Source organism: Tinamus guttatus, unplaced genomic scaffold, assembly GCF_059628265.1.
Source record: "Tinamus guttatus ecotype Peru unplaced genomic scaffold, ASM5962826v1 Tinamus_guttatus_pri_ptg000155l, whole genome shotgun sequence".
Lineage (NCBI taxonomy): Eukaryota > Metazoa > Chordata > Aves > Tinamiformes > Tinamidae > Tinamus > Tinamus guttatus.
In genome coordinates this window covers 729,446-742,761 of record NW_028288689.1, presented here as the reverse complement: position 1 = coordinate 742,761, position 13,316 = coordinate 729,446, and the positions used below count along the sequence as shown (strand labels likewise).

The 13,316-nt window shown below is 42.1% G+C and overlaps 1 protein-coding gene across 1 annotated transcript in view; it reads right to left on the bottom strand.

Annotated features, from left to right (window-relative positions):
* RNF145 (ring finger protein 145) overlaps positions 1–11,811 on the bottom strand; it is a 40,092-nt gene extending 28,281 nt beyond the window's left edge. Inside the window, exons 1-2 of the mRNA XM_088522601.1 lie at positions 11,761–11,811; positions 3,710–3,923 (exon numbers count right to left, since the gene is read on the bottom strand). Coding sequence (XP_088378727.1) covers positions 3,710–3,893 — 184 coding nt within the window. The 5' untranslated portion in view covers positions 3,894–3,923; positions 11,761–11,811. The remainder of the gene's footprint in view (positions 1–3,709; positions 3,924–11,760) is intronic.
* Positions 11,812–13,316: the final 1,505 nt, after the last annotated feature.

Below are 13,316 nucleotides of genomic sequence, written 5' to 3'. Positions count from 1 at the left end.
GCACACCCCCCTCCTCAAGCTGCCGGTCTGGCACAGTTTAAGTATAAACAGCACAGAACTCCACTTACTAACATTTGCATGTCCCAGGAAAATAAATTCAATAAAACACAATTTATTCATCACTGGTGAACTGCATCAGTCTTATCAGATGTTTCATGATTTTAAAATGTGTAACAGATTGGTTATTTAAGTATAAATAAACCAAGTAGTAAGTTGCTGGCAAAGGCTGTAGTATAGTTTGGACAATCAAAATGGACAATCAAAACTAGCTCTGCTGCACAATTCAGGGACAGTTTCTATATTATAGCATAACTTATGATAAGAGTTCTGACACTATTTACACCTAGGGACAGTCTGAAGAGTACTGGTAAAGAACTAAGGATTAGAAGTGAACCTATAAGAACATAAACAGTCACAGTATGTTTTAGATTAGGAGCACAAGTGGCTGCCTCGACTGAGGCTAAGAAACACAATAGTGAAGTCAGTATTATACAATTTCAAGCATCTCCTTTCAAGCAAGCTTCTATTATCTTTTTTTTTTCCCCCTTTGTAATAGAAGAAATTATACAAGTTGCCAAAAAGAGTTATCAGCTTTATACAGTAAAGTTACCTGAAGGTATTTGTATGCTGAGGAAGATGCTTAGTAAAAGCCTGGAACACAAAGACAGGCCGTATACAGTTTGGCAAGCTACAGTGATGGGGAAAAAAAAAAAAAAAGAGAGAGAGAGAGATTGCTGTGCTCTATTTTGAACATGACATATTCTCTACCCTCTTCTGTGCCTACCAAGTGCAGCATACACAGGCTTTTATCCAGGAGAACACGAAAACACGGCAAGTACATTTTTAAGAAAAAAAAAAAAAAAAGACTGAGTACATGTCATGAAATTGCATTTAATTAAAAACAGCTACAGTTTAAAACAGTAACATTCAGAAAATAATTCTACTATCCATTTGTCTAAATACTTCTGGGAGCAAGAAAATAGACCACAAGGGACAGCAAATGTAGAGATGCTTTTAATAAGGCTGAATCTGAGCACCGTATCATCTTTGTATGCAGAGCGCATATCCACGTTAATTCATGCTTCCTCATCTCATGATATTGGAAAATTTATTTCTGGAACAAAGCAACTGCTTCGTTTTTCTAACACTTAAGTCTAACAACAACATTATTGTATTTGTTTGACTGGCGTATCTAGTTTCCCTATTTTTTTCCATAGAATTTCTATTTTTTTGCAATGACAACGAAGTTTAGGATAGAATACCTTTTCTTATTTTTTATTCTTAAACAAGAAAATAGTATGTATTTAGTACACTTAAGTACCTCTAGCACAACATAAATTCCCACTCTGACTATGATTACAGGCTAAGGCCACAACTCTTCTCTTCAGAACTAGTTTCAAGTATTTACCAGCTAGCATAAATAGCACTGTTTTGAACTTTACAGGAGGAAATTACGTGGTTTCTACTGTTTCCACCTTCTTCATCATGCAAATGGAAAAAAAAAAAAAAAAAAAAAAAAAAAGGAAGTGACTATCTTCTCAGAGTCATACTGCAATGCAGAAGTAAACACAGAAGTTTTAACAGTAGCAGAAAGTGCTAGTTTACACTACATAAGAGTCTGAGATAAAAAAAAAAAAGTCACTAGAGGTAGCAGAGATGCACCCAGAAGGACAAACTACTTGAACTTCTCAAGCAATCTGAAAAAAATTGTCTTTTAAAACCACATTGCACTCAAACCAGTTTGTTTCTCAAGCTGCTTTCCTCATAAATATTTCTAGCTGGTAATAGTGCATCAACCTGCAGAACAATATTGGCAGTAAGTAAGCATTCTGCACACAAATTTATCCCCATGCAAGTCTCAGCCACAGTGTGTTATCCACTTGTACTGAAGTTACATATTAGCAAATAATTGCCCCCTTCTTTCAAAGTAGCGTAATTTCCCAAATTGAAGGAAAAATAATAATCTATATAAGGCCTTGTATAGACATGCAAAGTAAGTCCAGACTCACAGAGACATAGCACACACGCACAAAGAGACACCTCACACCACAGAACCAAAATAAATCAATTTAAAGAGTATTATCAAAATGTTATCACTGTTTTATTGCCTGTTTTAAATGGGCAATTTGTATGATACTTTAGAAAATCTTCTTGAACAGTAATCATCAACTGAAGCAGTAAAAGTACAGAAGCTCAATCTTCTAAAAGCAAAGCATAAAAGATCTGCAACAACCTAAAAGCCTCATTTGTACAAAGAGTAGAAAGGAAGAACCCACAGGTTTAGTACTAAAATAGCAGCCAAGTGAGAAATACTTTGCTAATAATACTTATCTGCTATGCAGTGCTTTTCAGTGGTATATCTCAATCAACATACACAAGTACGGGCATGGCTATCAAATGGCTGGGAAGAGCTGTGTCAGAGCTGGAAATTATTCACTGTCATACTGATAGCACAATGCCTACCTGTTAGTTTTGTATTAGAAGTTGATCTGATAAACTAGTCCCTAACAGGTATTTGCATGCATACAGGAGTACATGCAGAGCAAGCAAAGCAGCAGGTAGCTGTAGTTACTTGTCTCCACAGTCCTGTGTCACATTCACTTGCAACAAACATGCTCTACCCTCTCCCATAAACATATGAAAAGACACAGGCCAGTAATATGAGCTTTCACATTACAAGTAAATACATTGCTACCCCCAGCACAAGTATAACTGTGTTGTAACAGAGAAAGCTACATGTGTTCACAATGATAGCAAATAACTTCTGGATAACAGACATTTAAGAGATTAGAAGTCACATGCCAGTATTTCTGTAGTCAGGATTAAAAGCCTGGACATGCCATTTCAAAATCACAGTTCTCTAGTTACTTAACCAAAACATATTTCCTTTATTTCAGTTCAGTACATCTTTATCCTTCAGGCCATCCACAAAGAAGAGAGGCAGAGAAACACTGCCCAGAGCTGGGAAGTTACATGCTAACCATTTCTCTTGGAGCTAGGCAGTGCGGATACATATCCGCACGGGCTCTCAGCCTCCACAGTCAGGATCCAATCCCTAATTAACCCCATGTGCAGACACTAGATGAATCACACACCCACCTGGAAGGCAGGTCCCAGAATAGCAATCCTTTCATCTCTAAAAACAGACTTCTAGCATTTCAGAGCTAAACTTTCAGGTCAAGATTCAAACCTCAGCTCCCTGAGTTGCACTTGCGATTTCACCCCTTTATCAGTAGCGCAGGGATTTGTTACATGCTCTAATCCACTCATAGCACACAGACTGTTCTTAAGGCTGAAGAGCCACATCCACACTGCAGTGAAAGGGTAACCTTCTGAGGCAATGGTTACAGTCAAGAGCAGGCAACATCCTCTTCCCTACTTTCCTATTAAAGCCAATAAACTACACTGTCATACTTATTGTTTGCACTGCATTTCACAGAATCCTTCTCACTAGTCAGATACATGTCATAGCTGGCGTGCTGTTCTTCCAGAGCATCAACGGTATTTTTAGCCACATTGAAGCTAAATAATAAAGCTTAGTAGAAGACCCTGGATAGGATTTCGTTCTTGCTAGCAATCCTTTAAACACAGTCACCAAAACAAATGCCGTAATTACGTAACACTATTCCCAAATCCTTACAATTAAAGCAAGAAAAAAAAAAACACATTTATTGCAGTACTGTTTTCTCTTGCATACACGTGCACTTACCGACATAATGCATATTAAGGGCCAAGTACTTGTACTGGAAGAGAGGGTTGTTGTGCAGGCTACTTCTTTGGATCTGCTGGAAGAAAGAGCTGACATCCCACCTGTACAAGACGTCCAACAGCATGATGCTTGGGACCCTCAGGGCCACATTTAATATGGCTTCCAACTTCTCCTTTGCAGCCATTCTCTTCCCTTTCTGTGAACTTGCAGCACACTGTGAACAGCACAAGACAGACAAGAGTAATCAGAACAATTTCACTGTGCAAACAGCTATCAGGTTTTCCAATCATATGTATGGGCCTTACTATGTGGCCGCAAATGAATGAATGAATCGAGTGAAATTCAGATCCTGACAGGGCAGCTACTGTTTTTTCTTTATAAAGGTCAAGTTGCAATAGCAATTTTTCCACGGTAATACTCTGAAAAATGGGGGGGGGGGAGGGGGGGCGGGGAGAGGAGGGATTAAGGGGAGTACTGCCAAGCTCAAAAAAGATGCTAGGGCATGCAGTAAATAAACTCTCATTTCTAGTTGAATTGCTTTAGGACCGAAGACCCCAGCCAAAGGACCGCACTGTATTAGCTACTACATGAATATTAATATGCTGAACTTCAAAAAGCAAAGTTACCATCATCGAATCCATGAGTCACCCCTGTGTAGCGTAGCATTATTTCTGTGGCTCTCAGGTGAAGCTGCACTTGAAAAAAACAGTCTAGAGTAGAGGAAAACTAAAGAACATGACAAAACCTGTGGTGGGGTCTTTCAGATTCCCATGGGGCCACCAATTACATACACTACCAGAGAAACACACTTAAAGTATTCAAGGCCAAAGTAGTAATGACCTAGCAAGTGTTTATCTAAGAGTGGGTCATTCAAACAACTGGAAACAATCACTGTAGCAGGACTAGTCTCTAGCTGAGTTCAGATTTAGGAAAAGACCCAATGCCAACTAACAGGTGGACATTTTGAGATATTTGCACACAACTAAAGAACAGAAAAATCTGCATTTGGAATCTGAGTTTCTGAATTGCAAAATTCGCAACTATGAAAGTCATAAAGGATTTATGTCAATTTGTCCCTTTTAAGATTGCCACAATGGCCACTTTGCTCAGTGCAAGTTTTAAATAGATACTGCTTAGCCAATACTGAAGCAAAACACAAAATAAAATCATGCTTATATACAGAAACTAAAACTTTCCCCATTGTACAGCAGGGGACGGTTTAAAATAAAACAAAACAAAAAAACTACTATCACATGAAGTTCTGCTCATGCTGCTGTGGATAAGCTGCTATAATAAACTGTTGACATGCACACCAAAAACCACAGTGACACTTGTCAAGGCATGCTGACAAAATTAATTCATCTCAGAAAGTCAGGACTGACCAATTACATCTCAGTTTGTCTCAGTAAACCACAGGTTACAGGGTTGCATCCGGGTTTCAGTCTTAGTTTTACATAGACACAGACACCTTTTCTAAACATAATGCAACAGCTCTATAAGCCCTCAAACAGCACATCCTTTCCCTCACATGGAAAAAAAAAAGTGTTTCATAGTACTTGGCTTTGACCCTTACAAAGCAAAAGGAATTCAGGTCACCCTAAACACTACAAACACACCAAATGAATAACCCCTGTCTAAATTGCTTAGAGAACACTGATAATAATGTTAAACTTTTACTATGAACAAAAGATGGAGATTAAACATACAGAATTGTGCAAACACAATTCTGGATCTAGGCAGACTATACAAAATGTTTCAGCAAGCTGTTATTCAAGCCTATTTCCAGCCTATGCTCAAAACAGTTTATAGGCATAGTTTTATTCACATCCAAACTTTTAGGGTCTTGTTATGCTTTCAAAAAGCTTTACATTTGCCAAGAACACAGAATTAATTAAACCTTAGAAATTAAGCTGTCTAATGCTTTTACTAGATTATTTTTTCAGCTAAGTCAGGGCCTAGAGGTAGAGAGTAACTTACCAATATTCACTCTGTCATAAAAATACTCAAGTAAAATGAAAAGTACCACCTGATTTCAAATGACATCCTCATAAGTGTCAAACCTTTTGCAGCCAACTACAACAGCTCAACATCTAGGACAGCTAGAAAGTCTCCACTTGAGAATCTTAATCATCTCTTCTGTAATTACTCCCAATGCAGAACTTTCATGGGCTTCAACTAATTGAGGTTCTGCACATTCAAATTAAGCTGAATAATTTGCAATTTTGCCTCCCAAAGTCACATACTAAAGCTTCAGAACACAAGAAAATTGAAAAGTACAGCAGTTGTACTGTGTAACAAAATAAACTAAAATGCTGTTAAAAATATTGAAAAAAAATCACATTACATTGCAATCTATAGGCTACATATTATGAGAAGCTGCCACAGAAACACTACAGCATATCCTGCCTCACAAAGCATCCAATATTAGTAAGAAATCCCTTGAAATTAACTCCACTAGAAGCATGGATGAGTTAAATAAAGCCTCAGTTGTAATTACTGCCAAATTCTAACAGAACATAATGCAGGCAAGCAACAAAGTCCACTGCTCTAAGCTCATTATATTGTAAAGAGTGCTCACAAAGCATTATTTTGATTGGTGGAAAAACAAATAAAATAAATGAAACCATTAAAACCCTAAGACCTGTAGATAAACGACCATGACAAGACTTAGTGGATGCTCAAACAACAGAAAAGAAAAAAATAGGTCACTCTTGTACATAGCCAAAGAATGCACTTAACATCACTGGGAAACCACTAGTTTGTCTCTCTCTCTTTTTCCTTCATGCTTTCTAATATCCCTTTGTATCCCAATCAAGATGAGGAAACATCCTCATCATTGCAGTGGTTGAGCAAAGCAGTTTTAAGAACATCAGGTGCTCATATTTTAAGTGAGTGCCAGCATAATTGCACTTTTTGATAAGAAACATTAAGAAGTTTCCCACCATACATGATCATTGATTATGGAGACACTATTAACATAGTATTTTTCAAAAATCCCTTCACCCGACATACATATTTTGTCAAAAACACATTCTCAGCTAGCTCTACCGACAACACTAAAGTTAATAAACCACGTTAAATAAATAAATAAATAAATAAAAATCACAAATTGGTCCCCAATGATTCCATTAGCAAGGAAAGATTTGCAGCAAGCACAAAAACAAAAGGCTCACAAATAATGCATATTTTGCCTTTAAGAGAAGTTTATTTCTGAGGCTTTTCCTTTGGCTTTTACCACTTCAAGTGAAGCTGTCATGTATACCACTTAACCCAGTCTAACTTTTATGGACAAACCTACATTTCAAACCATCACATCACAGACAGAAAATACTCATAAGGCAGGACAAGCGGCCCCACACAAAATTTGAATCCATTTAACCAAGCAGGTTCAAAATTAAGTTAATACAGAAGCATGTCTACAAACAGAAGAGCATTAATTACAAAGTCACTAAAGAGTTACAGAAAAACCCTAGAGTATTTGTAAAGCTAAGAATTGTTCTGACACTATTTCCACTGAAAATGATCATAGAAAGATACAATAACTGACTCCAGCTAGAGTTAGAACTTCAAAACCAGACTTGATATTTTTACATGCAGCTGAGCATCTGTGAACAATAAAAAAGAGAAATAAAAAATAAATATAAAAAGCAGTTCAGGATTATGACCTAAAACACTTGGAAAGCTTGACTAGAAACAAGAAGAGATACAATTTCAACTTCTGTTCTCTGTTTCTGTGAAATGATAGTAATTTTGGATATAACCATGTAATAAGAGACTTGGATATGCAGAACTTGCTTCCGCTTTAATTTTCATGCTACGTTTGCAAATTAAGAGTCACTAAGAAAATTCGGGATTTTTTCTCAACAAGGTGAGCTTGGCAAGATAATCCCTAAAGGGAAAACAAAAACAAAACAAAACACACATCTCTCCACCAATATCTTATCTCGACAGGAAACTGTAGACGAGTTCAATGTCAGTTCAAAAAACTAAAGCTAGATTCATCGGCTGTGTTGCACTTTCGCACTTCCAAAACCCTCCATTCTAAAAGTCTGCCCGGCTCCTGGGACAAAGTCAGGAATTTGAAATAAAGAAGAATCTATCCGGTTCTTCAGAGACTCAGATTTTTCTATCATCAGTTTGGGAGGGGGAAAAAAAAAAAAAAAAAGACCACAAAGCAAAGAAAAAAGACAAAAAAAATCAGATACACACTTAGGGGAGAGAGAGAGAGAGAGAAAAAAAAATTAAAATAAAAAAGCCCTGAGTCCATACAGGAAAGAAAAAAAAAAAAGGCTAATTTGTATGCGAGTCATCAGTCCATCAAAACAGATATTTCCCTGGCAGCCAGCATCAAGGAAAAGATATCTCGCTCCCATACAATTTAAATGAGGCCAAGTTCTATGCTGGCTAACAAGGATGGCACTCTTAAATTCTGCTGAGAAGGACAGATATAGCAAGCATGCGAATATACTAGTAGGGCAGTGAAACACTGCAGTCATGTACTATAGTAATGTAATTAGGACCTGGGCAGCATTTTATTAATACTAATTTTTTCCTAATTTACTAGAGTATGAAAGTGTTACAAAAGTAATAACCAGATAGTAATTAGCATTCATTTTAAAGGTTTACAGAGCGTCAGTTTGCAAATAGACTTAGTCTTGCAATGTCAGAAGCTAAAAATGAACAGTATTTTTTTCCTTTTTCTTCTTTTTTTTCATCTCTTCTAACAATGTGAATTGCTATAGTCAGTGGTGTCATCAGAGACCTGTTATTTCCATTGTAATAAAAAAAACAAGTGAAGTGTTCACCCAAGAATCACTTGGTAGTGAAGCGAGACACAGCTAAGGTTAATCATTTTCAACAAATGCATAAATACTGTAACATAATTTTGGAAAAACATTTTTTATGGCAAAACTAATTATATCAACCCCTTATCTTATACAGCAAGTGCATTATTTATAGTCATCCTGTAAAACATTCTGCACCTTTTATGTTTCATAAGTGAGCAGGTAAGACCAACAAACTCAACTCGGGGACTAGTTACCAGGCTATCAAAAGGCTACCAGGTCCAGCAGATATGCAGTAAAATCATTCTGCTGACTGCTACAGAATCAGCTCTCTGCCTGTATATCAACAATACAATCCAGTCACACTAAGAGGGACTGTTAGCGTTTTAGACCATGTAAAGTTATTTTGCCTAATTCAGTTAAGCGCCTGAAAGATAGGAATGTAACTCACTAAAACAAAAATGCCACTGGTTATATCTTTGAGTAAAATTTTCAGAAAAAAATGCTCAGGTGAATTAACACAAAAAAGAACTGCTTTTTGGCCCTACAATTTCTCGACAGCCAAAGATTTGCTTATACTAACCAGTTATTCAATCAGCGTTTTGCTTTTTGCCATCACAACCACGTTTCAAGGCTACACCTACCAGGCTGCCCAGCCACCTTTGTATCAGCATATTCTGCGAAGATCTGGGCAGCAGTCCCAGCGCGCCTCTGCAGAGGACGCAGCACCCCGAGGAGCGGCACAGACGCCGGCGGCAGCGCCGCGCGATGCAGGTTGCTGCGACCCATCTCAAAGAGCTCGGCACAGAGATACCGGCCATGCAAGGAAAGCCAAAGTGCCGCAGCTACCACCCAGAGATGCTGCAACCACAACATGTTATGAGGATGCAGATGCATGACAGGGTGAAACACAGTTCACTGCCCACAGTTGCTCATTTTGCTTTTGGCCATTTTGGGTAGAGGCTGTGTTTAGAGGCGGCAATGCCAACAGCTTGCTGCCCAACTCCTTAGAAGCTATAATGTAAACTAAGACTTTCAAGAAGATGCTTTGAGTCAATAGTGATGACATTTCCATTGCTCCTCCCTTGGCTATTTAAATTGTGTAAATAAAAAGCAACAGTCTCCAGATCCATCAGATAGTTTAGCTTCCTGTAGTCTTGCATGACAATAGGATCACATGAACGGTGAAATCTCTTAGAAAAGTCCCTTTTAAACATGCCCAAACTCCAGACAAGCAATCAAAAAATTCTTAGAAAAGCACAGCGAGATGGATCATCTGCCTCTGCATGCTCCTACATACACAGCTAATTACAAAGCAGCAAAGCTTCGCTAACAGTGACTAAAAGTAAATGCAGAGAAACACCCAGGTGCTGAATCATTTTAAGCTACTGGACACGGGCATTGCACTTAAAAGACTAAACTACTGGCAACTGTCTGCTCTATAACCATATCAATCATTTCTTGGCATATTTACAGTTATCATGGATTCACAAGAAGAAGTCACCAAAAAGAGAGAAAGAAAAATCCAGTCATCTGAAATAGGTGTCCGCATACCTGTGGGATGAGAAGAAAACCAGCCCAAGCCTCAAAATCTCCGAGCTACTTGCTACGAGGGCAACGTGAAGCACTAAGCAGGCTATATACTTTTTCAAGGCACACTCATTCATTCACATTTTATTGGCATGATGAGCCAGCCTCAGTCTGCCCCATGGATTCCAGCTGCTGAACCGCAGTATCGATCTTTTTCCACCAACTGCGAAGTAAGGAAACCCCGGGTATTTCATCAGATGTGTTGCTCGGTTGAGGTCAGGAGTCAGAGTGAAGAGCACTGACATTAGCACAACCCACGGCTGCTGTGACAAGGCGAGAGCGCTCTGCTTCGGACAAGCAGCCGTTTTCTGTTACCAAGATTTGACAACCCTCCTCCCTAGCAGTGGTCACAAAGACCACCATTTTCTCATTATATCCTCTGGCAATGCTAACAAGTTTAGGAATTAATAAAATTCAATCCTCTTCCATGACATTATGGCTCAAAAAAACAGTAGGCGATTGCAGTAGTTATTAAAAATAACTAGAGACAAAGAAATACACATTCTCACGGGCAGCCTGATAAGTGCACAGATTAACCAAAGTTATAGATTAACCAAAGTTACAGGTTGCACTATCTTAACAGCACTTTTATCTGAATAAATGACTTTGTTCATATGGAAGTTTATCTTCACTTAACCGCAAATAAAAATCAACAAAGATAGTAAGGAAAAAAAATTCTCAAGTTTGACATCTAGGGTGCATTTTACACACAGACGAGCAGGAGAAAAAAAGTAGCACGAACATAATTTAAAAGTATCCAAGAGCCCCAGTTCCAGAACAAAAGTTAATAGAAATTCTTGCATTAAAAACCTACAGAAGGAAAAAGTACATTAACACCCACAGACTTCAAAAAACACATATTTTGAATGAGATCACAAATTGCTAATATTTATGAGTCAAACCTTACAGAAATCTCCTATTTAAGTGCTAAATAAAAGACTCTTTGCCCACAGTGCCTCCCATCTCCCTCACTGACTGATACCTATTTGCACTGAAGAAAACAGAGCAAGCACCTTTTTTTCTCTCTTTTTTTTCCCCACTTTACTCTCCCATAACTCACGTTATTTATGCCTTGCTTCCCCCAAAGGTATCAGGCTTATCCAGCACCCAAAACGAACCGGTATCATTCCCGAGAACTGCCTGCCAGTGCGTTGCAGGCACAGGACCAGGGGGAAAAAAAAATGAGGAAAATCGCACCACAAACCTGATTCTGAGAGGAAGGCAATGAAAAGGAAAGAAAGGAAAGGAGGGCTGCACGGGGGGAGGGCAGGGACCCCGCTGCTCACGCTGCCGGGCGGCTGCTCCTTACATAAGCGGTCCCATATGCTCCGGGGCTCCCGCACGGCGGGGAGGGCCGGGCCTCCCGGGGGCCCGCCCGGACCCCGGCCTGCAGCGGGCCCGGCTCCCCGGGCGGCGCCGCGGCCACCACCGCGGCCGGGCCGGCTCCCGCGGGGCCGCGCGGCGCCCCCGGCCCCGGCGCGGCGGCAGCCCCGGGCCGCCCCTGCGATGAGCGGCCGCGCCTGAACTCCAGTAACCCCGGAGCGCGCTGCGGAGCGGCGGGGGCGCCGCGCAGCCCCGGCGCGGACACGCGCGCACGCGGCCGGGCCCCACGCGGGGAGGAGGCGGTGGGTGTGGGGGGGACACGCGTGCCGGCGGTAGCGGCGTGGGGGGAGTCACCTGGGCCGGCGGCGGCGTCACCTCCCCCTCCTCCTTCTTCTTCTTCGTGTCCTCCTCAGCCCCGGGGGGCTCCGCGCCTCAGAACGGCGGCGCGGGCGGCGGTTCGGTGCCCGGCAGCAGAGCGGCTCCTCGAGGCACCATCGCGGCGCGGGCGCCGCCTCAGGGCGCCGCCACCGCGCGGCCCCACGCACGGGCGGCCATGGCCCCGCTGCCTGCGCGCGCGCCGCCGCGCTCCGCGCATGCGCGCCGCCCCTCCCGCCGGGGGGCCCCGCGCCGCGCCGCGCCCCGCCTTCTCCGACGGGCGGTGCCCGTTTCCCCCGCCGCTCCCCCCCCAAACGGCGGCCGTTGGGATTTAAATTCCGAATAATTTTGTTTTCCCCCTGTCTTTATTTCTGTCTCCCCTCACCCCAGTCCATCCTCTCTGCGGGCGTGAGGGACGGGGAGAGGTGGAAAAACGACCCACGCGAGGCCGCAGCGGCGATTGCGCCGCTTTCCTAATCCCCGCTGGGCGGGAAAGCCGCTTAACGGTCCCCAGCGCGCGGCCGCAGCGCGGGGCAGGGGGCACCGAGCTCCAAACCTGTGCTCCGGGCGGAGGGGATTTGCCTCCGTTTGCCTCCCGCCTCTGAGGGGAACAGGAGCGTTGTCCATGCATGTTGTGTCAGGCCGGTGCTTGTGAGCTTTGCAAAACTGCCCTCTGCGCAGCCAGACGCTTTTGAAACACCTGGAGGAAATCTGTGTGTTACTCTCATGTAAACTCTAATGCACGCTCACTCGTGGTTGTATTTGGTCTTAATGCTGTGGATCTGCCAGCTGCCAAACTCGTGTCAGCTGTGGCTGTCCCTGTCTCTCCACAGCCCCCTCCGCCATCCCAGTTTCCCTCTGGAGGACGCAGACCACCCGGCACAGCCCTCCGAGGCCTTTGCTCAGGCACTGCTGGAGAGTTCCGCACATCTGCACAGCTTCTCACACGCCCAAGATAGTTTAAAGCCTTTTGTTTAGGTGAGGGTTCCTGCACGGAGTAATTCTTTTCTGTAGGAAGAACAAAATACGCACGACCAGGCACACTGAGGATGTGAGTACATGTGGTTATTGCTCATGAGCACCACGTCCTCCAGGGATTGCAGAGTCCCCTCCCACACATGACTTCTTTGAGGGGCCAAGGTTCTCTGCTGCTGGTTAGTTTCCTCCTCCTTCAGTTAACAAGTCCCTGGAGGACAAGTGCTTGCTGCTCTTGCTCCTCTTGTTTTATGAATCCTTTTGTTAATCTTGCCACTATTAGCTTTTCTCTTCTTGTTTCTGGAGTAAAGACTGCTCCAAACTCTGCAGAGATGTGGGGAAAAAACACTTTCACCAGAGTTCGGCCACACCGTTGTTCTGTGTGGCTTGGCCCATTCGTTATTTAGTCTCTCTTTTTGTTTCCTAAAACTTGTCGGTACCACCACCTCACTTCTTATCACAAGGTGCATGAAACAGTTACCATGTCGGCCATAAGAACTGTATCCTGAATTCTTGCACCCTATGTGGGGAAAAAAAATCACAAGTCACTTTTGCTCTCT